The 27,993-nt window shown below is 42.5% G+C and overlaps 2 protein-coding genes across 4 annotated transcripts; one reads left to right on the forward strand and one right to left on the reverse strand.

Moving 5' to 3' along the window:
• Positions 1-342: 342 nt before the first annotated feature.
• SUPT7L (SPT7 like, STAGA complex subunit gamma) lies at positions 343-10,687 on the reverse strand. Of its 3 annotated transcripts, none has more exons than XM_065679435.1 (5): positions 10,484-10,687; positions 9,643-10,257; positions 6,036-6,360; positions 4,217-4,454; positions 343-748 (listed from the first exon to the last, which is right to left on the reverse strand). In XM_065679435.1, exons 2-5 carry the CDS (start codon positions 10,053-10,055, stop codon positions 486-488), a joined length of 1,239 nt encoding a protein of 412 aa, XP_065535507.1. In that variant the 5' UTR covers positions 10,056-10,257; positions 10,484-10,687; the 3' UTR covers positions 343-485. The 3 variants fall into 3 exon arrangements, with proteins under 3 accessions (XP_065535507.1, XP_065535506.1, XP_065535508.1); XM_065679434.1 differs by having other exon boundaries at positions 10,480-10,687; XM_065679436.1 differs by having other exon boundaries at positions 10,609-10,678.
• On the forward strand, positions 10,309-27,732 carry SLC4A1AP (solute carrier family 4 member 1 adaptor protein). Its single transcript, XM_065679432.1, has 14 exons — positions 10,309-11,260; positions 12,026-12,209; positions 12,908-13,030; positions 13,919-13,979; positions 15,870-16,009; positions 16,140-16,300; positions 17,057-17,126; positions 19,529-19,718; positions 20,472-20,583; positions 21,148-21,388; positions 22,721-22,795; positions 23,846-23,916; positions 26,128-26,203; positions 27,391-27,732. The coding sequence occupies exons 1-14, from the start codon at positions 10,736-10,738 to the stop codon at positions 27,438-27,440; spliced, it is 2,079 nt and encodes a 692-aa protein (XP_065535504.1). The 5' UTR covers positions 10,309-10,735; the 3' UTR covers positions 27,441-27,732.
• Positions 27,733-27,993: the final 261 nt, after the last annotated feature.

Below are 27,993 nucleotides of genomic sequence, written 5' to 3' on the forward strand. Positions count from 1 at the left end.
GAAGGAGCTGGCTGACAGCACTGTGAGGCTACTCTACAGCATCTTTGCTAGGCCATCATAATCATCAGTGATATTCCCGAACCAGTGAAATACCCTGCTCTAGTTAGCTGTGCTTCAAGTAGGGGACTGGACTAGAAATGTCAAGAGGTCCCTTCAACCCAAAGTATTCAATGATTCTGTGATTTAGCACATCTCACCGCTATTTTCCACTCGTAACTTCGGGATTAATCTGTCAAAGCAAGTCTTGCCACCATCGAATGTACATACAGGGTGATCTTCAATCTCATGAGTCAAGAGGGAGTAGAGAAGCCAGCAAAGAGGGGAGCTAAAGAGCACCACGTGTCAAACCTCTCATAATAATTTTATGCAAGGTCCCTCATACATCAGGGCCAGCCCTGTTTATGAATCACAACCATCACAGTACTCCCTCAGTCTGTTTCAAGTCTATTACGTATCATCAAGACTAAATAAAAAGACTGTCTCTTTCACATCTTCTTCATCTTTTTCTTGCAGCGCTGGTTGAAGACAGGCGAGGATCCCATCAGACTGTCAGCAGAATGAGAACCGTAGCTGCTCTCAGAGCCATTGGGGCTCTGTGGCATCCCAGCTTCACTCATGCCTGACATTGGTTCCTCAAAGACATCACTGCCTAGGACCCCATGGCCATGCACATTAGCCTCCTCATTTTCCTGTGGCTCCATTTTCACCTGTGCCAAGTTCCAGAGTGGGGAAGCATTCACCTCAGCCCCTGGAGAAAGAAAAAGCACACAGTAGTAACTGAGTAAAAAGACAGATCACAAACAGCAGATGCAAGACAGCAGCACAGATAAAGAAGGAGCAAAAACAAAGCTACAGGTGAACTAAGCTGGAAGGAAAACAAACAAAACACACCAAGCAACAAGTGAAACAATAAATAAAAATTACATTGCTTTTGTGTTTTTTTTTTATAACCCAGTGATTGTTGCTCTAGAAAATACGATGCTGTCCTTTCATAGCAATTCTCCACATGGCTTTCTGCATGAGAAGAAACAACAACTTAAAGACTCCATATCACTCTCCAGGAGTGTCTCAGCAGCAATGAGTACACCAACAGCACATGGACTACACCCTGTATAAGCAGGACTTCGAGGCAGTCCAGAAGTCATTCACGATGATGAGGTCCTTGCAATGTCTGCAACCTCCTTTAACCTGTCAGACATACTGGACTTCCGCAGTGGAAGCGAAGTGAGGGCAGAGGCGCAGGTAGATGAGCTTCCAGCACTGAAATGCAGGGACATAAGAGCTGCAGTCAACCACTCAACTGCCTGCCTCCTTCTACTCAACACCCACAGGTCTCATCCCATCCTTCAGCAGAACAGAAGGAAATCTTCTTGGCTAAACCTTGCAGACCCCTCTGCTGAGAAGTAGCTCCTCTGGGCTACTTTGGACCAGTGTGCAATCTGAGTAGACTGTGGATTTTCTGTACAAGACTATGAAACCATACTTCTTGATAAAGGCAAATGTTCTTCTCCCCAAGAGCAGTTAATTATAGATTGCATTATTTCTGCTTATTTACAGTTTTAAGAGAGACAAAAAATCCTATTAAAAACAGACTAATTGGGCTCCTTGCTGAGATGGACATAAACAGCCCAGAACTGAACAAAGCTGGAAATCTTTTCACTTTTAAATCTGGTCCCTCTTGTGTGGGGTTAAATTCACATGGATAATAAACAACCCTTGGAAACCAGTTTAAATAAGTTTTCCAAACCTTGTGTCTCGAGGAGCTTCACTGCAGTTTGAAAACACAACCAAACCTCTTGCACTGAGCCCAACCTACTACTGTTCCCTATTATCAATATACTACTCCTCATTAATAGCAGTTACACAGAGAACAAATCCACCACCAGTGATTTGCACTCAGTGTTGTACTGGTGTACCACCAGTGTTTGTACGGAGAATTCTCCCTTATGAAGGCACCAGGAATCTTTTCCATAGCAGCTTAGCCCAAACCAGGGTTTAGGCGACCTTTGAGATAACACAGCCTACATTAGCTTAGCAGTTAGATAGCAAGCCAGAATGAAAGTACTTGCTGGTGTCCAGCTGCCTTAATGAAAAGTCCTTTTTATGTTAATTATAAGTAAATGTATTCCTCTCAACAGCAATGGACACATCATTAAAACACTCTCAGTTCCACAGAGTTGCAGCTCCAGCCTACACAATAATCAAAGACGCTCACAAAACCTGTGTCTTTCTTTCATCAATTGCTCTTCATTGCTCAGCCTTATTCCTTCCAGCTCTTATCAGCTGTCATTGAGAGTGTCACTAATGACTGAAAGTACTTAAGTATCAACACTGGTTATTTCACCTTCAAAGCACTTTAACTTCAACGTACTTTACGAATGAGATAATCCTCATGTTATCCTGCTGGGTGGAGGAACAAGGTCCCCAGGTTTGCCTTCATTTCCCTAACCACAATGAAATTAAACAGCTAGCCCACAGCTGCAACATCAGCTACAAACAGAAACACAAGCAGAACATGAACGCTGTACCAAGAGTTTTGTCCTCAGACACTGAAGCCTTGTTGCCCTCTCTGTGGGCCTCACAGTTGTATTTTTGAGATGGTGGTGTCCTAATTGCAGCAGCTTTTTTTTTGCTCCTCATGATATTAGGCTCTCCAGCCTACCCAGCTCTAGACTGGGATTCTCACAGCAACGAGATTTCCAAAGGCCCTTGTGAAGTGAAGGGGGATTTTCAGGGAGTAACAGAGCACTTGTCTTCTTAATTAGAAAACATCAATTCAGTATCAAAGAGGCATTCAGTATACAGCTAGCATGCTAACCTCTGGGTCTCAAGTGCTGATGCTAATACAAAGCTTTCCAGATGAATCACTCGCAACCCCAGATGGGCCATAGGAGTCTGCTGTTCCCTCTCCCACAAAAATGCAGCCACTTCACATTTCAGAGGTACTATGGAAAACAACATGAGCTTCCAGAAAAGCATCAGCTTTTTAGGACTCAGCAGAATGTGCTATTTGGAAAAAAACCCAACAACTAATGGACTCAGGGGTATACTCTAACCTCACTATATATGCTGCTTAGTTTAGAGTGAATAGGAGGCCAGGCTTCACTGTTTTTTAACCAGATTTTTAAGTGAAACAGCTATTACCACAGGGATTTCCAGAGTTCGGAAGGTTCTATACAAAATTCAGAAGTGGCTCTCTTTGGGAGAAGAATGTCTTCTCCATTTTCCACTTAGCACTACTAAATGGTGCACGGAGTAAAACTTGTATATGGACATCGGAAAGGCACAGCATAGCAGATTCTCCCATGCTGCCAGTGTGCTTCAGTGCCAACATCAAGCGATGACACTTTAAGGAAGAGTGCAGTCTCCACAGCCTCACTACTTCACTCACCATTTCACTCTCCCTGGCCTCAGCTAACTACAGCAAGCTTTGGGGTAAAGATGCTAGAATAGGAGAGACTCCCATGAGCCCATTCCTTGTAAGTCCCTTCTGAGCTTTGATAAAACAATGACTGTCACTACCAAGGTGGCTTCTGAATATGGAGGACTGCACCAAGTATCGTTAGTATTTCCATAATTCATTCAGTGCCTAAACTATATAGGGCCTTGAATTTACTTCAGTCACAAGGAACATGGCCTTCAACTTTTCAGTAACACAAATCTCTGGACAAGAATCCAAAACTATCCAGGAAAAAAGAAACCAAACAAAAAGGAAAAAAAATAATCCAGTAATCTCCTTACTAGAAATAAGGATAAACTCCAGTCTCTTGAATTAAAATGTATAAAACCAGAAGTTATTACTGTCTTTGTTACATTAGCCTGGAAAAAAACAACCCAGTACTGATATCTGCAGCAAATACCCTACTTCAAAAATCAACAATAAAGCCCTTGGGCCATCACTGTGGAAAAACAACCTACCTCACACCAGCAACAAAGCCAAGAACTTTGATAATCCCCTAAAAAGCAACACCATGAAAAGCATTTTGTGTTCTACAGGGTCCATGAATGGAGTAAATATTCAATAAATCCCAGCAACTGATACCTTTGATTCTTTGGGTTTGTACTTGGGAAGCATGTAAGAGTTTCCCTCCCATCCAAATGTTTTAGTAAAACCTCACAGTTTCTTCTTCCTCTCCCTCTTCTGCTCTTAAAAATGGAAACAAGATCACATGGAACTGCTGATGGACTGTTTCCAGGAGCAGCAAGTAACCCTTACCTGAAGTCTGTGGGGAAGCTTCTACTTCTAAGTTGGCAGAGAAGCGCTCACTTTGAGCTCCAAGGACTCCAACGGGCAAAGACTGGTCACCAGAAGCTAGATCTCCTTCCAGCTCCTCACTTATGGGGAAAGTAATATCACTAACAGGTTCCTCCTTAATCTTCACAGGCTTTGTGTCTTCTGCTGCCTTTTCAGGGTTGACAATCTTCTCATATTCTTCAGACAGCTGCTTGCTAACCTGTCAAAGATAAATGGGGGTGAAAAAGAAGCCAGAAAGGTCAGAGTGACTTCAGAGACTCTGAGGGCAATTACACTGCAGTGTGCTCTGTTCCCACATTATTAACACCTGACCTGAACGAACAAGTAAACAGGTTACCAGCTACACAGAAAAGACTTTCTTTTTGTCCCTTTAACAACACTTTCTGTTCTGTAACAAGGGAGGTTTAATCCATTAATACATCTGCAAACAAATATGAGCACCTTTATTTCAGACACAGATGATGAGGCCCAGAAATTTAAACAGAGGATGAAATAAAAGGAAAGTGTCTCAGTCTTACTCTTTGCTTTTACCTATAATACTGTCTCCACCCCCATCCAGGAACAAATTTACCCACGCATTAAAAAATAAGCAGCTTAGACACTCATCTGAGGCAAAGCCTGGGTATCTTCTGTCAGGTTCAAAGCAAAAAACTCATAAGTCTTCTCCAATGAGAGAAGTGAAACAAATACAGGAATAAGATTTAGCACAAGCCTGTACTTCTAGAAATTTAGTAACTGTAAGCAATTAATTAAAAATTTCAAATTTCATCTGCATCTAACTAATACTTGTTTATACCACTGAATCCCAACACTCAGCAAACTGTGCTCAGGAAAATCCCAAGGCTTTCTAACAGCAGAAGCAAGAAGGAAAAAGAACAGCAAAGCCTACTTCCCCCATCTAGATACACTTCCAAATAGAGACTGCTGTAGGCAGACTTCACAGTCCGTCACAAAATACACACTTACAGGTGTCTCTGATTTATACTGTCTCTGTAAGCCACAAGGTGCCAAACCCAGGAAAAGAAGGAGCACAAGGTAACTGCTCCAAGATGAGTCAACTGGCGCTCATCTCCTGAGACAACAAATTTGATGAGCAGGAGTAAAACTCCTACTTCAAATCTTTGCGTTTCTCTAAGTCCACAACAGGCAGTCTTACATCATTCAAATGAAATGCTTTAATTTCATAGAATACATGGACCAAGAGAAACTATACCCTTATTCTTACAACTTATGTGATACCTCTTACTCCAAGGAATTTAACAACTCCTTTGCTTCCTCCACAAAAGCACAGTCTTCTCTAGAGCTGAAAGTAGCACCTCTGTGACGACTCAGATCAGCACAATACTACCCTATACTCCTAAAGCTTAAGCAAGTCACCCCTTGCTGAAGCAAACACAAGCCACTGTACATCCTAGTAATTTTTGTTTGCTTGTTTTCTGAGATGGTAAGCAGCAAAATATCCCATTAAAGCAGAAAATTCAGTTAATCAGTCAGTCCTGATTCTACCTCTACTTGATGCCTTCCTCCGGGCCATTCAAGAGCTGTGTGTTAAGCTCCTCTTAAACCCACACAAACAGCCAGTAGAGCATTCTAAGCCTCAGAAGAGACACAAATAAGGGGCTCTGTCTTCCAGACAAAAAATGCCTTGATGACTCCCCTCCACATCCAAGAGGCTTCCTAATTGGATTGGCTCAGTAAGACCCTGGACTTGCTATAGGAATAAGCAATTGTACTGGGGGTACATTTCTTGGTGCTGTCAGGTGCCTACTGCTCTTCTCACCTGAAGCATGTAGCTGTGATAATCCTTAATGCGGTGTTGCCAGAACTTCTGCAGTGAGAGCACACTGCCAATGCCCACTTCGTGGAAGACCTGCTCCATGACATCAGGGAATGGGGTGTGCCCAAGGCGGGCTTCTCGATCCACTGCAAAGCGCAGTAGTTTGGTGAACTTCAAGCAGTACTCGTGGGCAATGTCTGTCAGGGTCTCCAGGACACTCTCATTGGCACACTCAAAGCCTGTGTGAGCCAGGATGGTGGCCATGGACTGGTAGAGAAGCTGTCGGCAGGAGGACCAACTCAGCTCAGTCACTGGCTCCCCTTTTCCTCTGAAAAACAGAACAGATAAAAATAGCACATCTCCAGAAACTGAAGGCAATGTATCAGTTGAAGAGATACTGTCAATAATAAAGCGATGTACAAAGGGAAAGCAGATTGTCTGGGGCTGTCTACAGCTTCTCCATCTGGAGAGCTCGACTTGAATTTCTACCAAATGGGGTGCAACAGGGCCACTTCAGAGCCATTTTCCCAAAACAGTAGAATAAAGAATAATATTGGAAAAACAAGACTACACCAGTCAGAGTGCATCAACGAGCACAGCACATTAACGCAAACAAGAAAGTCATCTCCTTTTGGAAAAGGGCTTCTTTCCACCTCAACCTAATCAAGTCTCTTCTAAAATATCTTTGCCGTGTCTACAGAAGGCTGCAAATGCATAAAAAGAAACTGCTCAATAGATGATGGCAAAATAACAGCAAAAATAAATTGTGTCCCAGCGGCACAATCCAGAAGACTAGATAGTCTGGGGGGTAAGCCAAAGTGCTCAGTCCATCAGGGGAAGTTATGTTCTGCCTGCTCCAATTATCACTGCTACAAACCTTTCATTGACATGTGCTCCCCTGCCTCTGTACAGACATTTCTTCACTACGAGCCCTTCTGCCATGAACTGCCTTTCCCTTGTAAGCTCCCAGTTTTGTGCACAGATTATCTTTCCATGCAAATGACACATCCCATGTGGTCAGGAACACAAATGAGAGAATGGCAGAGAAATCTGTTAAGAAACCAACCATGCACACACAAGGAAAAGCATCTGAGGAGGCACATAATGAATAGGTTAGGTTTCTTTTGAAGACGGATCCATGGTAATTGGAGGAAGGTGAACAGAGAAGGAAATGCTAACAGTCACACTGTAGTAAGAGCCTCCTGTTCAAATGGTAGTTTGAATGAACAGTCTACATAGTTCCTTACTCATTCTTCATCGGTAATACTTTAAGCTCACTGTCTGTTTCTATACCAACCAAAACCAAATGTTAATCTCTTTATCATGTATTCCAAGAACTGTAAGAGCAACAGCTGCAAATCAGCAAGCCCAGATGGTAATTCATCCAGGAATAGTAAAGGAATTCAAGGATGAAATAGCTGTGGTGGTCACCTCTTGTGCAGTTGCCTTGGCCCATGAGGACCAGAAGGCAGAAAATGTGGAAACATTTTAAGACATTCAGAAGAGATGTGAAGAGCTGCAAGCTGGGAAGCCTGAGATATTCTGGTGAGTCAGAGAAATTCCAAGAAATTATAAGAACAGAGTTAGAGGACATGTGGGTAAGCGTCCAGACAGCTTTTGTAAACATAAAGCCTGCTGTGTAAACCTACTAGAGTCCTCCAAATCCATCCACAAGCAAGTATGCGAAAGATTTCCACTGTAGATTCCAGGTCTTCCCTCGTGCATGTGTACCAGAATCAAGGTTTGTTTCAGCGTATTTATGAAAATGGAGGAAAGGAACAGTACTGTTAGTAAAACTGATGGTGGTACAGATTTGTGGGGATTGGAAAAATCAAAACAACTGGAAAATAGCAGTGAATTAGGTTCTGCCTCTTCCTCACCTCAGAAGGGACAAGGTGGTAGGGGCTACAGGGATGAGGAGACAGGACACAGGACACACAAAGAATGAATCTGGGGGATAGCAAAATAAAAGACAAGAGTGCAGGGTCAAAGGATGACAATGAATAACAAGGCAACAGAAAAGGACATGTCTGTATTAAAGAAACTTGTGATCATATTCAGGCTTGCCACTCTTATCTTTCTTTCTTCCTATGTCTAAATAGGTGCAAGCATTGCTTCTTCTCAAACCCAGGTTACCGCCAAAGAAAATGGAATTAAAATATGTATTCAGTGAAATACTGTAACTCTGACAATGGCACTTCAGGAGGCAGAATAAAAATAAGCACTTCCATGTTTTATCAAGGGGAAGAATGGCCTTTAATTTGTTTTTACACACTAAAAGCAAGCATTAGCAAACCATGTAACTATTTTTACTGCTATAACAGCACCTGCTGTTCTTAATGCACGTACGTGTCTTAAACCAGTTAAGAACAAACATGCAACAACAAACACGCAACAATAAACACAAAGCTTTCTTCCTGGAAAAGCATAAATGTGTTTGGTTTAGCAAGCACAAAATGAAATTCTACTCTACACTGCAACTCCTTAGAAATCCACTGTCAGCCACAAGACATCTCACTTCAAAATTGTCTATCCAGTTGTTACAATCTGGTCTTTAAACTCCCCCATGTGGCTGACTGCTAAATAGCATTTCTTGGACCCCAGAAACTCACAAGGGACAACAAAAAAAAACATAATAGCCCCCAAAACACGGACAGAGCCACAGAAAACAGAACTTAAAGCTGAAGGCACCAGGGAAAACAGAGCAGAGCACTGCTCAGGTCTACAAACTACAAGGCCAGAAAGAGTGGGAGTCACAGGGCTCAGACTTCATTCTCACACAATTGGGTTTCCTTTTACCCCTCCTGCCTAATTACTTTATTTCTTCCAAAGATAATGGTGTTCCTCCACAAACAGCACTAAAGAATCACCCTAGTGTTCAGAGACACTATGTTACCAAAAGCATCATCATGCAATAAAATGCATTTTATACAACCTCAGGCCATTAAAGATCTCTGTGGCATTTAACTGTAAGTTCTATTTCACTGGTGCACAGTCTCCCCATTTTAAAAACTAAAACATATTATCCTCTCATACATCATGTCCATTGATGACAACCCTTCAATCTAAGAATGGGAAGGTAAAGTAGCAAGGATTTATCCCTGAATTTAAATGCACGTAAACTACGTAAAGTATCGCAAGATCCTGCAAGAGATGCAACATGTCCTTGTGAATTTAGTGCTTGTCAGAAGGGTGGCAGTGCTATTTAGTCAAAGATTGGCTGCTGAGGTAGAAGCAATGCAACCTTCCTTTATATTTTGTCCAGCCCTTGGCTAGTAGGGTCAGTATCAGAAACAAGAATTCCCTTCGCCCATGCTCATCACCACCTCTGACCAGCATAACACCACGAAATGGGGTAAAATGTGATAGTTACTGCATCTCAGGTCCTTGGCTACTGAAATCTTACAAAAGCACATTTATTTTAAATAATGTGTATGTTATCCACACAGCAGAAAACTAAACCTTTCCTTTCTGAAGCCTGTTTCACACTTTAAATACAAGTGTTTGATCCTTCAGCCTAATGGAATTGATGTAGCTATATATATATATATGTTTAAAAACACTCAGCTTTCCTTCAGTCAAGAACTAATCCAAAGAAATACCAACACACCTGTAGAAATCACTCTCTGGGTCACTGTGCCTCAGCTGAAATGGCATTTTGGGGGTTTTGCTATCCAGAGGAAGCAGGTCATCAGGGAGAGGCGGAGAAGCTGGACAGGATGGCAGAGGTTCGTTGTCTTCAGCTTTTATACCCTCCGCTTGCTGCTGGTTCTGAGCCTGAGCCATGGCGATGAGGCTGCGCAGCCGCCTGTTGTGCTGGATGAGCTGGATGGTGTGAATGGTGAGGCTGCAGGGCTCCGAGGGGATGTCCAGCATGGTGGTGGGACGGGGTTTGTTCGCGGAGGGTTGGTGCAGTGGAGGATCCTGGACTTCCACTGTACGGAACTCACGTTGAAGCAGGTCAAAGGAGCTGCGGTTGGCCTGGTTAGATGAAACTGGAATCTCGCCCCAGTATCGCAGCATCTTTGCACGGGTCACTTATCAGCGCCCAGGAGAAGGCTACCGAACACTGTGGTACAGAGGAGCCTTGTCGCAAGGGAAAGCGCTAAGCTTTGGACAGCAATGGGAGCTGGGGTGACACCCTTGAATGAGGGCAACTACGACTGTCACGAAAGCTGCGCTCAGTGCCTCAAGACGCGCTGAGCAGGTTACATCGCTGCTGCTCCTGAGGGGGAAGAAAAAGAAACGCACCCGTGAGGCAGTAACTACTTACGTCTCTAGCAGGGGCCGCTGCGGCTCTACCCCCTGCGGGCCCTCCCTTGAGCAAAGGAACTCCGGAGGCCGCACTCGGTTCTCCCACCCTCAGTGCCTCCCTCCTTCGTCCCCACCGGGGCCCAGCCCCGGGGCCCCCAATACCCCTCGCCCCAGCCCGCTACCCCCGGCCTACCCACCCCGCTGGGCCGCCGAGCCGGAAGTGGGCCCTGGTCCTCCACCAGAAGCCGTTCCCCCGCCACCACCGCTCCGTCACCGCAGAAGGGAAACAGTCGCCCCACCGCTGCCTCTCTCCTTGTCTCACCCTCACGCTACCCCGGGCCGCAGCTGGGGCAGTGGCGCGACACCCTAGAGCCACTCGCTGCCCCCGGCACTGCAACCGCAGCGGTGCTCGTTTCCGGAGGACTCTATTTAGCGTCGGACCCGGGAAGATGGCGGAGGCCATGGAGCTGGAGGCGGCCGGGGACCCCCCCGCCTTCAAGCGGCCGAGCTGCCCGCTGCCCGCCGCACCCCGCGCCGCGGAGGCTGGGGAGCCGGGGCCCAGCCCGCCGCCCGCCCGCCCGGCCTCCGCGCCGCGCTACGAGGAGCCGCCGTGGGGCAGGCGCCCGCCGGACGGAGCCGGCTACGGGCTGGAGGTGCTGAAGGGCGGCGTGGTGCTGGGCTCGGTGCGGCTGGAGGGCGGCAGCTGGTTCCTGGTGGGCCGGCTGCCCGGCTGCGCCTTGGCGCTGGAGCACCCGTCGGTGTCGCGGCACCACGCCGTGCTGCAGTACCGCGGCGCTGGCTGCGCCCCCGATGAGCCCAACGCCGACGATGCCGCCGGCTTCTACGTGTACGACCTGGGCAGCACCCACGGCACCTTCCTCAACAAGACGCGGGTGCCGCCCCGCACCTACTGCCGGGTGCGGGTGGGCCACGGGCTCCGCTTCGGCGGCAGCTCCCGTCTCTTCTTCCTGCAGGTGAGTCGGGCCGCGGGGCGTGTGTCGGGTAACTCGGGAGGTAGAAGCTTCCCTGCATCGAGGTCTGAGATTTACTTGTCTCCGTCTCCCTGGAGCACTGGATGGGAAAGCCGCTTGCTGCCTTGCGAGGCGGTTTGGGTGCTTCGAAAGCAGCCGAGCTCTGCTACGGTGGTTGTATTGGGAAAAGTAGTCGGCTGTAAGTATCCGCTGCGAGCTCTGCAGTGAGGTTTGGGGCCGAAGGACAGAGCAGGGCATTGCAGCATCACTCTGGGCGGCTCTGCCGGTTGCTCTGCATGAGAACAGGGCTGGCAGCTTCTGCAGGCGTGCAGTGAGTGCAGAAGGCATTTCTCTCCGACAGGATGATGTGTTAGTGAAGTGAAACACTGTGTGAACAAGGGGAGCTTTCATTAGTAGAAATTTAGATGGCACTTGGTGTGCCCTGCACATATGTCAGAGGCTGCTTGTTACATTATTCCATATGGTATTGAGGGACATATTTACCTTCTGTCTTTAAAATACAGTTATATTTGAGATTGGTCTGACTGCAAGTACACTATAACACTCATCTCTTTTTTTCTCCCTTTTAGAAAAGGCATTAAGACTGATATGTTCGGTAATGCATGCTGTAACAAATGGTCTAATAATTCTACTTTTTGAGGAGCACTAATGATTTATGTTATTGTATGTAAACTGCATCTGTGTTGAAAATACTTCTTTATTTTTCTTTTAAAAACCATTTCTGCTAAGTTACTGTTTGTGACTTAGGGACCCAAGGAGGACCAGGAGTCTGAGTCAGAACTAACTGTGACTCAACTGAAGGCACTGCGCAAGCAGCAGCAAGCAAAGTTAGAAAAGACAATGTTGGGAGAGGACTCTGATGAAGAAGATGAAAAAGAGGAGAAAAGTGAGAGGAGTCAGAACAGTGATATGAGCTGCTCATGGGGAATGGGTAAGTGATGATGTGTAAATCAGCTGATACATCTTGGGAGGTCTTTAAGCCAGTTTTCAGGGAATACCAGGGTTGAAATTCCAGCTTTATGCCAGGCGTCCCAATTCAGTGGAAGTTCTTGGGTACACTGTAATCCTTTTAAATCCTTTTAAAAAGAAGAGAGCTGTGACAAGGCAAGCTTATATTTGGTGAGAAGTATGCCAGAGCTGTTTTAGATGCAGGGAGGAATTTGCCTATGCCTATAAAAGACCATGAAACTGAGAGTCTGGGTTTGTTCCTGTGATGGGGTCCACGCTTCTGCCCGAGAGGTGAAATTTAATTGCTTGAGACTTCTGTGCAGTAGAGGTGTCTTTAAATTTAAAGAAGCCCACATCTTAAAGCTAGATAAATTGTAATTAATGAGCTGTTCAGTCCAAAAGGAGTTGGTTTTTTGAATGGAAATATATAAGCACATAATCCTTTAATGTGCTGACACAGCAGTGATGTTCGTCTGCAAAACTGCATCTTATGATAGAATGAGTAATAGTAAAAATGAAGCTGTGGGGTTTTTTGGTTGGATGCAGAAATAATATTCAAGTTAAGGGAAATAATCTTAGGGTTACATAGCTGTTGCTTCTTTCAAACTAAGACAAGTTGAAATATACTGGTGATCTCTTTCTAACGTTTCACCATACTTTCGCACTTTCTATGTCTTGTAGGGGAGGATGCTGAGGAGGATGAGGTTGAAGAAAACCCTATTGCTGTTGATTTTCAGGATGTGCAAGATGCCTTTTATATGAAAGATCCTAGGAAGGCCTTACAGGGCTTTTTTGACAGGGAAGGTACTGTACTATTTTTCTAAGTTTAAAGTGAATTTCCTATTTACCAAAGTGTGACGTTTGTGCTCATGTTTGCCTTTGGGAATTAAGGTGTAGGAGCTGAACTTTTCTGTTACTTTGTGATCAAATTTTGAGTGGGGGTTGGTGGTGATTTGGGGTTTTTGTGTGGTTTTGTGTTTTGGTTGGTGGTTTGGGGTTGTTGTGTTTGTTTTTTTTTTTTTTTTGTTATTTTGTTCAATTTGGTTAATGTAATTTAATTAGTTTAATTTCATTAATTAAAACTTAGATCACCATTGTCTATCTGAGGCTTACTTAGTTACTAATTCCTAAACTGGGAATTGTAGTGAGAGTTGTATGCCTTTGGAGCAACACTGAAACCACAAACATGCTTTGAAGCTATGCAGAAAAATTCATACCCATCAAATTCCAGTCTGTTCTGTTTGGCAATGGTTGTGATTGTGAGATAGAATTGGAAAGTCTAACAAGACAAATGGCAATAATGAATTGCTCTGAACTTCTGATGGCTGCTAGTGATACTTACAGATGACTCACTTATTTGCTAAAGTGAAAAATTAATCTTCAAAATATCTGTGAATTCAGACTGAAAAATGCCATTCCTTCAATGTCATTTACTTGAATACATATAGAGACAAGATTGTTTTTTCTTTGAACTACACTGTGAAAAACAACCACATGAGCATAGTACCAACAGAAGATCCCATGGCAAATTCAAGCTTATAACAAGGGCAACTTACCTGTTTTTTAATTTTTTTTGTTTTTTTTTTTTTTTTTTTTTGTTTTTTTTTTAACCGTGACCTTCCTCTCTGCTGTAATGATTATTCTTGCTTATTTCAATTTTGGTTACTACATCAACTTTCTTTTTCTCTCTAGGAGAAGAGTTAGAATATGAATATGATGATCGTGGGCACAATAGCTGGCTATGCAGGATCAAGTATGTATATCTCCATTCACTTTCTCTAGAAATTCAGTAGAAGCTGAATTCACAAACAAAACCTGAAGGAGTTATTTGTCTTGTCACACTTGGCGAGGAGGCCAGCTGGAATTAGATACTGAGACAGAAGTTCATAGAATCATAGAACAGTTAGGGTTGGAAAGGACCTCAAGATCATCTAGTTCCAACCCCCCTGCCATGGGCAGGGACACCTTACACTAAACCATCCCACCCAAGGATTCATCCAACCTGGCCTTGAACACTGCCAGGGATGGAGCACTCACAACCTCCCTGGGCAACCCATTCCAGTGCCTCACCACCCTCACAGTAAAGAATTTCCTCCTTATATCCAATCTAAACTTCCCCTGTTTCAGTTTTAACCCGTTACCCTTTGTCCTGTCACTACAGTCCCTGATGAAGAGTCCCTCTCCAGCATCCCTATAGGCCCCCTTCAGGTACTGGAAGGCCGCTATGAGGTCCCCACGCAGCCTTCTCTTCTCCAGGCTGAACAGCCCCAACTTCAACAGCAAGTTCAAGGATCAGCGCCTAGTTTAGTGTCTGTGCTCCTTTCTGATCTGGCAGCATTTGATTTTCCTTAGAGATGAACATTGAGAAAGCAAGAGTTCAGGTTCATTCAGTTCCCCTTGTTTTGAGAAATACGTGAAATTGAAATATTAAAGAAGAAACTAGGAAACAATTATCTTTCATAATGGGGGAAAGAGAGAAAAAATCTTTCATTCTACTGTGTACCCCCTTTCAGTTATTTTATGGTCAATGAGAAACTGAATATGAGCCAGCAGTGTGCGCTCACAGCCCAGAAAGCCAACCATATCCTGGGCTGCATCAAAAGCAGCATGACCAGCAGGTCGAAGGAGGTGTTCCTGCCCCTCTGCTCTCGTGTGACCTCACCTGGAGTATTGTGTGCAGTTCTGGTGTCCTCAACATAAAAAGGACATGGAACTGCTGGAACAAGTCCAGAGGAGGGCCATGAGGATGATCAGGGGGCTGGAGCACCTCCCAGACAGGTTGAGAAAGTTGAGGCTGTTCAGCCTGGAGAAGAGAAGGCTGCGTGGAGACCTCATAGCAGCCTCCCAGTATCTGAAGGGGACCTATAGGGATGCTGGGGAAGGACTCTTCCATTAGGGACTGTAGTGGTAGAACAAGAGGTAATGGGTTCAAATTTAAATATGGGAAGTTTAGTTTAGATATAAGGAGGAAATTCTTTACTGTGAAGGTAGTGAGGCACTGGAATGGGTTGCCCAGGCAAGTTGTGAATGCTTCATCCCTGGCAGTGTTCAAGGCCAGGTTGGACAGAGCCTTGGGTGACGTGGTTTAGTGCGAGGTGTCCCTGCCCATGGCAGGGAGGTTGGAACTGAATGGTCTTAAGGTTCTTTCCAACCCAAACCAGTCTGTGATTCTGTAAGGCAGTTTTTGATTGGTTCCTGCGTGAGGCCACTAATGTAACTTTGTCATCAGAAGAGGGTGAGGTGAAAATTAAGTCAAGAAGGTAGGTTTCAAATGGATAGGAACAACACTGCAGTGACTGTACTGCTTAAGAAACCTTTCCTTCAGCATGGAAAGTATTTGTTAGTGGTTGCATGGATGCAAGGTATTGGTGCTTAAAATGATTCAGAGACTGATATTTAACTTTTTAACTTCTTATATTCCCAATGGAATGAATATAGGAAGAGTTATTGTTTGGACTAGTGAAATAAAAATGTACTTGTGTGCTTTAGGATATCTTGTGTTTTGGTTGGTACTATATGAAGTGAAAAGTGAAAAATACTTAACCCACCAAAAAAGACCAGATTAAAATGGAAAGAACAATGTCAATATGATAAATAATATATGTTTGTATCTGAGCTGTTCTCTGGTCTTTCAAACTGACAGATTGCCTGTGGATGATGCATCAGGGAAGCAGCTGGTGGCAGAGATTCTCCATTCAGGAAAGAAGAAGGAAGCAATGATACAGTGCGCCCTGGAAGCTTGCAGGCTACTCGATGCTCGGGGAGTACTAAGGCAAGAAGCAGGTGAGTAATGAGTCGAATGCTGTGATTGTTCTAAAAGCCCTAAATTAGGGATTCGCGACTGCTATCTTGAATTTATTGCTCAATGGTATACAAATCTTTGGCTTCTTGCCTTCTCCCTTCCCTTTCCCAGTATCCCGAAAAAGGAAATCAAAGAACTGGGAAGATGAGGATTTTTATGACAGTGATGATGACACCTTCCTTGATCGAACTGGTGCTGTAGAAAAGAAACGGCTGAACAGAATGAAAAAAGCTGGTAAAATAGAAGAAAAACCAGAGACTTATGACTCCCTGGTAAGAACTGTTATGATATGCCAGGCTTATTGTCTCATGCACATATTATTACTAAGAAAGAAAGATCAGGAAATAGGTTTGATTTTCTTCGATAAGTGGAACTCTGATATCATTTCAGACCTTTCACTCTCATTTAGCCAAGTTGCAATAAAATAGTGGGTTTTTTTTTATTGTGGACAGTATCTATGAATATCTTAAAGTACTGATTTGCTTATTGAAGAGGTAGCATGCTACCTTGCTTTTGCCTGTGTAGTATGGACTTCTTGATGAATCATGGCAGTGGGTGAATGAAATACCAGAGCAGGATACTTTTATAATAGTTTTAAAGCATCGGAAAATAATTGCAACCTTTCAGGCGCACGGGGCACGTCGTAAAGAATGGGATCATAGAGAAGGATCTCACTCTGCTTCAAAGAATAAGCATCCTGGACTGACAGGCATATGACAACTAAAAGCTATGCACAGACAATAGGGTGTGAGGGAACAGGGATAGAGAGGATTGGAGGATCACATGGGTGCAGTAACATTGGTGCAGAAGCATTACCGTATTTTCGTGTTTCAGACGGAAAATTGTTTGAACAGTGTGTGAAAGGATTTATAGTTGTTTAGGAACAATCTAGACTATATTTTTTTCAGCCCGGAAACTCTGGTCAAAGATCAGAAGTAGATAAATGGAGGTAATTTGGTAGAATATTTGAACAACTCTCAAAAGGGGATTTTAAGAAGATACAAAGATCTAAGCATGTTCTTTTCTAGGTCAAAAAGCTAAATGAAGTTGAAAATGAGCTTTCTGAGATAACAGAGAAGCTGAAGGCTTCAGGGAAAGGTAAGGCATGAAGTTTATTTGATCATAGTGCTTTTCATAAAGAGCAATAAGGAGATAAAAATGTATTTCATGGATTTCTGTCTTAAGGGCCATTTTATTAATGTCCACTTTTCACAAAGAGGGTGGGGAGATTTGCAGGTCACTGAGTTAGCTTACTAAGGATACTTAATACTCTTCAGCCAATAGTTTATGTACTGTGTGTGTATAGTCACTTGCTAATAAATGCAGCCTTGTCCAAAGCAAGCAGCATCTAAGCTAAGTTGAGGTGAGTGTACAAGTTCACGGGTGAGCACATTACTGGTTATCTGCCCATATTAGTGAAACTGACCCAATTTGAGCAACACTTTTTCTCACGAGTTCCAAAACTCTTTATAAGGGAAGACTAAGCAACTGGCAGAAAAGACAGTCTATTTTGTTTCACTTCTCTCATTGTAAATGTATCTTAGAAAGGAAAGGTGAGAGAAATAAAATGTGGAGTCAAAACAGAGTTTTTCAGAACTAATCACTGATGGACTGACTTGGTATCTCTCTCATTCACTGATGCAGCTGAATGAAAATCAGGTACATAGAGCTCTTCAGTCTCATCTTTGGTTACCCATTCAGAAGAAAATTATCAATAAGTTGATGGTGCAGTAAATAGCCCTATAACTGTATTCACTGAAATATAAAATATAATAACCATGGTTGATTCACCTCCCAGCAACATCAAATTTTACTTCAGTAGCGTAGAAAACAGTTGCAACAGATACTGAATGCTAACAGTAAACATCTAAGTTGAATTACGTGATCTTAGGCACTGTTGGTGGAATCAAGCAGAGAATTGTATTTGAAAGAAGGGGTGATCTGACTTACTGAAGATCACACCCTGATTGAAGCACCTAGATGGTTCTGCAGATAAAGAAGCAAACTGCACCTTTATTGTTCTGAATTACCTGACTAGACACTAAGCCATATCTTTTGAAATTTGGTGTTTAAATTAAACGATCATTCTGCTCAACTCCTGCCTGCTAGGAGCTTCAGGCTGTTATAAGTAAGTTTTCATTGATGTTTTTTGTCTTGGTTCATATAAATAAGTTGCAAGGAAGAGTATTTCTATGAGTTTCCTTTCTGACAAGTTTTGTCATCATTTATAATTGTGTGGAGGTGGATGCTATAACAATTTCTTGGGTTTTGAAGCCTCTTAATTCTGTATATATTTAAACAGTTACTGTCGTGGCTTTAATATACTTGCAAATCATAAACTGTGCTTTGTTCTAGATCAGAAACAGCCTTTCCAATTGAGTCCATTTGTAAACATAAGTCTCACTAGACTTTTCTGTAAACATTTGTCATGTAAAATTGCTTGAATGTGTACCTTTAACAAAACCATGCTATTTTATTGAGATTTAACATGTGCTGCTTTAAATACAAAGTGCTATTTAATTAGCTCAAGCTGGACTGAAAATAACTTACTGTTTGCGTAATTAGGCTTGTGCATATATACATAAATGCTTGTAATGCAGCAAATACCAGATTTGCCACTTTTCATATAACACTGAAGGGCAGGAGGACGCTGCCTGTCAAAAGGCTCATTCAAATTCTAGCAACAACATTTTTCTTTGTTTGCATTCAAGTTGTATTTGAACGCTATATAAAAACTTGTTTAAGCCCAAGGAAGGAGATTTCTGTGGGAATTTTGTTTGGTTACTTGAAATCCATGTGTTAGAATTCTGCAATCGTTTTTCTTCGTCATTAGAGCTTTAGTTTTCTCTCTTGAGTTTTAATTGCATAAATATGCACAGAATTACTAATACTTGAAATCAAGTGGAGTAGAAAGACTGTCACTATTCTTTTCCATGTACGAAGCAGTATTTTCTTATTAGAAAATCCAGTCAAAACAGAGGTAAATCTTGTGTGATTGGCCTAACATATGAAACTATTCTTGTATGCAGTCTGTCATGCAGGGTTGGGAGGCACCATCATGTGTTGATTCATTCTCAGCTTTGCAAATGTTATTACATAAACATTCCAGGAAAGTCAAAATGGAATTCCCCATGCAGTGGTGCGGCATTCTTTGTAGCTGTGTTTATTTTAGTCTGTGACTACAAAAAGAACCCATAAGCCACTTTCTTACGGACAGCAGGTCTTGCAGTGAGATTAATAACTTAAAGACACTCATAAAGAAGCATTCAATCTTAAGAGAGGCTTTGTTATGTAAGTGGATGAAAGTTTACTGTGAGGCTTTTGTTAGGAGAAGTGCTTTCATCTTTCCAGGGCTAATAACCTCTATTTTTTCACCATTCAACAGAAACTTGCAGAGAGGATAGTTTTTCCTATATACGGTATTCTCTAAAGGTAGGACTTGAGTACAGTTGTTGTCTCCCCACTCGTAACAATGCGTATCTGCCCTTTATCTTGCCTAGTCCAGTCCCAGCCAGCACCTCAAGATTCCTTGGATGAATTCATGACTGAAATAAAATCAGGATCTACCTTAGACAGTGTGGCACGAAAGAAGCTTCACTTGAGGTCCTTTGAACTGAAGAAAGAGCAACAGAGGCTGAAAGGGCTAGTAAAGCTTGTCAAGCCTGCAGAACTGCCTGAGCTGAAGCCCCAGTAAGTCTTGGCTAAAGTGTAAAACAATTGCTTTTACCATTGTTGTTATCCATGGGCAGTTGTGCGAATCCAGTAAATAGCTTTCCAAACACAAAGGTAGGACGGCCTTCCAACCTACCTGGCCAACCTACCACTTCAAAGAGACTCTGTGCCTTTTGGGTGTAGCAGCATTTGTGGTTGAGGCAGATGCACTGCAATACTGGAGTAAGATAAGCTCACAACGGGAGGATGAGAAGGGGAAAGGATTGGAATCGTGGTGTCAGCTTTCGTGTTTTTTTTCCCAACCTGCATCTAAAAGGAGGAGAGGAATTTTACAGGTATTATGTACAAGTTGAAAACCACTTTAATTCCATGAAACATACCTGGAAGTCAAGTGTAGTGGCTCTTCAAGTACTGCCTTGCAGAACTGCTGCAATTCAAGAGGGTGCTTGCTGGGTTCATCATTTGCTAGTGGCAGCTTAATTACAGGCTTAATCAGTTTGCTTAAATTGAGGTTTATCCTCCAAGTGTGTTTTTATATACGCATATGTATTATATACGTATGTAGGTATGTGCAGTTGAGGGAGTCTGTGATACAGGTTTTTTTCTCCTTATTTATTTTTTGCTTCCTGTTCCTTGGATGCTACAGGTGAGAGAGAAATTAAAGGGTTTTTATATATCCACTTCTAATTTGCAGATTGTTTTGTATTTGTAAATGTAAGACTGGGTTGCTACTACATGCACTCTTTTCCTCTGTATCTGTTTTTTTATTAGGAGTGGGAGTTACAGTCTGGAAGCAGAGAACAAGCCTAAAAAGATTACCTTGCCTCTGTTTGGTGCAATGAAAGGGGGGAGCAAATTCAAGCTGAAAACTGGAAGCCTAGGGGTAAGTTTGACTTGTAAGAGCAAGTCAGAGGCTGTTCTCAAGCTATGGAGACTGTAGGTGGCAACCGTGTCTTCTCACATGCAAGGAAACAGAATGGAGGTGCAGGCCTGTGGCAGTGGAAGGTGCACAGGGCAGCAAGCGGTGGCTGTTGGATGTTTACTGCGAGCAGTTGCCATTCTTTATCCTTGTACAGCCAGTCTCTTAGGCACAGCTGTGCTCAAAAGGCAATGAATTGAGTAGAGGCAGCCTGGGGACATCAGGCTGAACCACTGCTATACCTCAGCAGTTTTTCTTGGTCTTATGGCAAAGATCATATCCAAGATTGATTCTGTTTCCAGTGCCCTCTTACGAAAATATTGCGCTCCTTGTCTACGGACTGGACATATTTTTTCATCTTCCATCTCTACTAATAACTTTTCTTTAAAACCTAACTGCTCTTCATCCTGAGAGTGTTTCCTTACCTCCTGTCGCTGACAGTAATGTGTGTGCTTTCTTCTGTAATGAATATCTGTGGCATCCAGCTCCATTTATTGTAGCACTGAAGCACAACTCTTTCTCCCACAGAAGTTGCCTGTTAGGCGTCCAGAAGTCCCTGAAAGCTTGTTAAAAACAAAAGATGATGGACCAGAGGAGGAGGAAGAGGAGGAAGATGAAGAAATGGAGGAGAAGCAAGAAATAGATAAAATAAACAGTAAAGCATCAAACGTGGAAACAAAAATTACAGCAGAAGAAGAAACAGAAAAAGAAACTAATGCTCCTGATGGTTCTTCTTGCAATAACAAGAATCTAGAATCCCTTCAGGATGGTAAATCATTGGTTTTGTTTTTTTCCAGTAATTAAGCTAAGACTGTTGCTGCTGAATTTTTCAGAGCTCTATGAATCTCCTAGTGTCTTGAGTCACAGGTTCTCCAGCAGATTTCTTTTCCATAGATTTTTCCTACGAGTCCACACTCTGTGTGTCAACAGCTGAGTTTAACATGGTTCCAGTTGAAACTCCCTGTGGCAGGCAGTTCTCCATGCTTTTGGTGAAATAGAAGAAATCTCTTGCACTCAAAAGTCAAAAGTTTGATGAATGTCCTGGGTTCAGCTGTAACAGTTACTTTTCTCCTTCTTGGTAGCTGGTGCAGTGCTGAGTTTTGGCTTTGGTCCGAGAACAATGCTGATAACACACCAGTGTTTTAGTTGTTGCTAAGTAGCACTTAACTCTGATCAAAGACTTTTCAGTTTCCAATCCTCTGCCAGTGAGGAGGGGCACAAGAAGCTGGAAAGGAGCAGAGACAGGACAGCTGACCCAGACTATCCAAAGGGGTATTCCATACCATAGCAGTATCTAAACTGGGGGGAGTTACTCAGAAGGGCTACATCGCTGCTCAGGTCGGGCTGGTTATCGGTCAGTGGGTGGTGAGTGGTTGTGTTCTCTCCCCTTGTTATTTCCCTTACCGTTATTATTAGTAGTAGTTCTGGATTATACTTTAGTTATTGGACTGTTCTTATCTCAACCCGTGGGGTTTACACTCTTTTCAATTCTCCTCCTCATCCTGCCCGGAGAGGGGGAAAAAGAGGAGAGTGAGCAAGCGGCTGCACGTTGCTGGGTTACTGGCGGGGCTTACACCACGACAGTGAGTCCTGCGTTCATTAGATTGAGTGTCCATATGAAAACAACTGCACTGCATTGTTGGCAGGGAGAGTGGCTTAATAAGGAAAAAAACAAGAAAGTCTGTTAAAGCTTCAGATCTCTTTGTAAGGAGGAAAGATACTTTTAGAAGTGGCAGTGGAGAGGTATCTTCTTGTGTCTGTGTGGTTTACCGCCATTCCCTCCTTTTTTTATCAGCTTGATGCATTTGAAAACTCAGTACTGGTGTTTCTCAGTAAATGAGATGTTTAATGACAAACCTAACTTTTTGTCTTAATGCTGGACAAGTTACTGGCATGTTTTAATTGGTCACGAGTTTTTCTTTAGTATTGTATTGTGAGGGACTTGGTACATGAAGTAATTTGGAGAACTTTCAAGAGAAGTTATTCCTGTGACAAATGCAGCCAAGAGTTCCCTTTTGTACTTTGTCTCAGGGATGTCAGTGCTCTGCTCAGCGGAGTTACTGCAGACTGCTCATCTGGCTCTTTCTTTTTTCTTTTACAGGGGCTCCTTTTCTGCCTGAGCCAAAGGTACTAAGGAAAGAATCTCAGATGGGACCCTCACAAGAGAAATCTCAAGGTGAGCAATAGAGTTTAGGCTCTGTTGTACAGTAGCATGTTAGTTTAGAAACTGTCTAAAGGACTGAACTGTCTTCTGTCAGTAGAAGGAAACTAAGCTTAATCTAGAGTCTAAAAAAGTCTAGAATTGAAACAAAGGATTGTGTTTTGCTTGCGAAGTGGTAAGTGTATGGTGAAGACAGCTCATTTCAACCGTGTTTCAGTTCTCTGTGCTTTTCATAGTCATTAACTCGTTTGAGATCCTTCGTTTAAAGAAGAAAGAGGTATGAGAAGAAAAATTATTTTAATTTAGGAGCTTAAACATAATGCTCCCCACCCCCTGCCCTACTGTCTTGCAGTAGCTCTAAACACTAGGAAGGACAGAACTAACTTGTATAAAGTGACAAATCTATAACGTTAGCTAATAATCTATTAATGACCTAGGTGACCAGTCTATATGTACATGCACACAAGAAAGATCCCCAAAATGAAAACTGGTGTACTGAACATAGAGGAGATCTATATGAATATTCTGTTTTTTCATAACTGAGACTCTTCAGAATGTTATCCTGTCCTCATCGTCTCATCCATGGTCTTTACGCCACAAGAGTCTCAGTATTTCACAGCTCAAGTGGCAGAAGAGCAAGGCATGCTTCTATCTCTTCTGTATTCCACTCACAAGTTTGGGGGTTATTTTTTGGTTCGTTGATAAAAATGTATGTTGATCCTGGGCATTTCGTACTCTTTTCTTCAAAATCAATCCCTGCAGTGATTACACATAGAGAGTATCTCTAGAAAGGAAACATCTGCCGTTAACTGAAGTGTGTTATAGAGTACCAAATAGAGGACCTTATTGAACTGCATTCAGATAGGTGACTCACAGTGTATTAAGCATCTGTTAATAAACCTGTGAAAACCAAAAGGATGTTCAGCAGCCTGAGGTATTAATTTTGTTGCAGTGAGCTGTCTTGGATTTCCTTTTGTGCCAGATTTTTATGTAAGCTTCCTACGAGCTTATTTCTGATACTGTTTGTCGTTTTTGATGCGTTATAAACCAAATCTTTCTTCCCAGCATCTGAGGCAGTATGTAAGGAACCTGAGGAGACATCTGAGAAAGTTAAGAAAATCAACAGCTCAAGCAAGGTGAGTTACAACACCATGACTCCTGCAGTTTAGGAGTTTCAGGAAATCATTTAGTAGGCTGTTTTATAGTGAAATAGTAGCAGTTTGATTGAGTATAACTTAGTGGCAGTAGTGCTTTTCTGCTGATGAAAACCCAAACATAGAACCACATAGTGCTACTGGGCACAGATTTTGCAGTCCATAATGAGAAGGTAAAGCGTGGTATTTTTAACATGATAGAGGCTCTCAATTCAACCACAGATTTATTTATTTTCACCTTTTCACTTGGCAGTTAGCTTCTGCTGATTGCTGCTTCTCCTGTATCACAAGTACTGTATAACACAGGTGCTCTCTGGCCTTTGGAATGGCACTGCAAAACATTCCTTGGAGTGTAGCTTGGAAGCGTGTCTTGGCTGTCACAGACCATGCTGTACTAAAGTTGTAGCTAGTCTATATTGCTATTATTAAACCTCTTTTTTTCTGTAAGATGTGAAAAGAGATTAAGATTATTGAATTTTGCAACCAAATTATTACTAAATTTGAGTGGACGTACCAGGTAACGTTTCTCCTGTGCATGAGACTTGTATTAAAATGTAAAGTTTATGAGGCTTGCACATTTTGGGACACAGGCAATTGTTGCCTTCCTGGAGCTGGGAAGGAACTTCTTTGATAGCATGCTCTTAGCCTAATGATTATTGCGAGGTTCTTCCTTTTAGAGTGCATGCCACCCTTCTGCCGACTGCCATCAAAGAAGATTACTGTCCTTGGTGGGCCATGAATTCTGACCACTATGACAATTCATTTGTGGTGGGCACCTAATTTTAGCCCTGCACCACTTACTTAAAGAAACTTAGCTCCCTGCAGCCTGTGTGTACTAACTGCTGCCTTGTTAATCCTGGCAGAGGACCCAAGGATTGGGTAGGCACAGCCTTTAGAATTGTCCTTTGTTGCTGCCCTGTAAAGCACGTTGATAAAGAAAGGAAGAGTATATGTACACTGTTAAAGCCGAAGTTACACCATTTCTATGACTACGGAAGAACAAGGCAATGTCTCATGCTGAGATGGTCAAGTCAGCACCTCTCATCAGCAGAGAGTTCGCTGTAGCACTGAGCATTCTCCAAATGCCAGATGGCTTAGCTGTATTCTCTCTCCTGTCACAAAGCACTGTTTCCACATGCTGTCTACGGTTTTGGGCTCAGATCTTGCATGGAAAATATAAACCAGAAGTCAGCTTCCCCCCACCCCCCCCTTAACATTTGAGGAATAATTTTGAATCGTGTAAAACTGGAAAAACAATCTTAAAATGACTATTCCCAAGGTGTATTTGAAAACTTTGCAGTCTAATGTTTTGGAAAACATTAGTCTTCCAAAAGAACTGGTTTAGAGGTAAGTTTGGTGAAGGAGAGTTTTAGAGGTAATGAAAAATTGCTTCAGTTGCATAACTTCAGACTTGGTCGTGATACTACAGACTACTACAGTAGTGCTGCTATCAGTGCTGAGTAACTTGGCTGCATTTTGAGCTCTTAAGTCTTGCACTCAACAGTTGTACGAATTGTTTTGATAGCTGCCTGCGGTTGTTGAGCAAATGATGCTGATTTGGCAAAACCTGAAAATCTAGGGACAAAAAGACATTGCTGTGTCAACATTTGCATTGCAAATGACCTGTTTTGGTTTGCTTTAAACATTTGGTGATGCTGGTGAGACCTAGGGGAAAAAAAGGGGTTTCTCTTTTTATTAAAAACTAAGTTATCGTTATAGAATAGCTGAACTTTTCTATGCTCCAGTTTCAAAGTCACCTTAAACCCAAAGTTTTCAGTGGGGCTGTGCACTGAAGTCAGTAAAGCACTTCTTGAAAATCCTGTTCTAAGTCTTTTCCCCTGCCTAAAGAAATTCCCTGTTGAATGACACTACCAAACATTAGGATGATAAGATTAAACTGTCCCAAAATGGACAGTTGGCAGTGGTTCTGTTCTGAGGGGCAGACTGGACACGATGACCTCCAGAGGTCCCAGCTAACCAGTATTTCTATTACTCTGTGACTCTACTGGGAATAAACTGGATCTGTTTTAGCGTTTGATGTTTCTTCTTCCCTGTGTATCATAGCTTTCATCCCTGACTCTAGTAGAAATAGCCCTCACCTTTCAGTATTTGTCTCTGAATTAATGAGAGGTTTAGTGGCTGGGACACATTGCTGTAATGGTGCAGCACCTTAAATCTTTTTTGCTTTTGCAGGTAAAGCAACCACCGTTTTTTTCCTCGCAGTACCCAGATGATGACCCAGACTACTGCATATGGGTTCCTCCTGCAGGTATCAACCATTTCCTTACTCTTTTTAGTCTTATAACTCAAGAATCTAGCTAATAAGTAGTCCAGGTGTCCTTGTAACTTCTGGAGAAAAAGGTAACTCGGGAATACTTTAACCAGAACCTGATGTTTTCTGGCATTTTATGCCGCATATCTGCTGTATGGCCATGCAAGTCTTGCAGAGAAATACAGACAGTATCTGTAGTAGCTTCATCTCAATGGACAGATACACGTGAGGTTTGTTTCTGAGTTTTGTAACACCTGAGAGAGCTAACTCCAGTCACACAGAGTAATACAACGATCTAGTTGAAAGAGAAGCTCAGACCTTCACTACAGGTGGTCTGCAGCTATGTGAGTATTCTCAGTTTTCATAGAAGTCTGTGAAATCTGATAATCTTCTTTGCAAACGCTTTAAAAAATCATTGGAATACAGACTTCTGGGCCATGTGTTTTGGTGAGAATTCTTGGTAAGCCTTTGGTGAAGGCACTGACTAATAAATGCACGCATTGGATATGTTGAAGTTGAACAAATTCTTTTGCTTTAGTTGCAGAGTGTTTTGAGCCCAGTTGAGGTTATTCTTAAACAGGATATATATTTTTTCCAGTTTCTCCAAAATGGAAGGTTCATTTTCATGCATTGGGGTTTTCATAGCATGTTCAAAGCTCAGCTTTCATTTGGTAGATTCCTGACTATAAGGCTATTGCAGGCTTATAATATAGATAGGCTCCAAAAGGAGTAAGAAAAATGAGAATCAGTTTCACTGAAGAAAACTATAATCTGGTGAATCATCCTTCAGTGAAAAGACTGCTCTGCTCTGGCATAGGAATCCACTGGAACAAAACACCCGACTCAGTAATGTGGAGGTCTGATCTGGGATAGCCAGGCAAGCTGTGTCCATAAGAGGGAGCTCATTTCTCTGTCTCTGCCTCCTAATAATAAAACCTGTTTTCTAAGATGGCATAATGAGGGTACAAGGAAAAAATACATGATGTAATCTTGACATGATTAGTAAAATTAAGAGTGATACGTATAAATCAAAAGACGATTTCAATTGTAATATCCGGTCTGACTTTTTATCCTCTTTGTGGTTATCTGACTGCTGCTGCCTGGAGACTGTTTCATGCTTGGCTACACATTTATCTTGGGTAAGAGGGGGAAAATTAATTCAGCTTTTTCTCTTTGCCCATTAGGTCAAAGTGGTGATGGCAAGACTCATCTCAATGAAAAATACGGCTACTGAGCATCAAGTGCCCTAGAGTACGGCTGAGGCTTGAAGGATGGCTCTGTTTTGGACTCTTTCACTACATGTTAAGTGAGGGATAAAAGACTTGGCTTTTCAGAAGCTGTTCCAGATTCAAGGGCATTAGCAGCTGCTCTGGCTGCTGTTGGCTCTCCTGGTGTGTCCTCTTTTTGTCTTTTAAATGCTTTTTTAAAAGTAAAAGCCCACACATTCTTCTGCCTCATTCCTTTTATTTGGCTTCAACCTCTGGGCTCAGTTTGCCTTTTGTAAATAAAAGTATACAAGAAAAATACACCTCTGTATACTTAGAGGCTTGGTCAAATTTATTCCTGTTGGTTTTATGCAATTAAAATGAGAAACACTACTGGTATGCTGCTTTGGCTGCTGTTGTGATGGTAAACACAACCTAAAACTTGAGGCTTTGGGTTTGCTTTTGGTTTTTCCTATGGAAAAAAGGGTATTTTGAGAAGAAAATTGTTTTCATTTCTTCCTCCAATAGTTGGGGAAGTATTTGGTTAGGAGACAACTGGAAAGTGGGAGCATACAGTGGTTT

The sequence above is a fragment of the Lathamus discolor genome, chromosome 5 (genome assembly GCF_037157495.1).
Source record: "Lathamus discolor isolate bLatDis1 chromosome 5, bLatDis1.hap1, whole genome shotgun sequence".
Taxonomy (NCBI): Eukaryota; Metazoa; Chordata; class Aves; order Psittaciformes; family Psittacidae; genus Lathamus; species Lathamus discolor.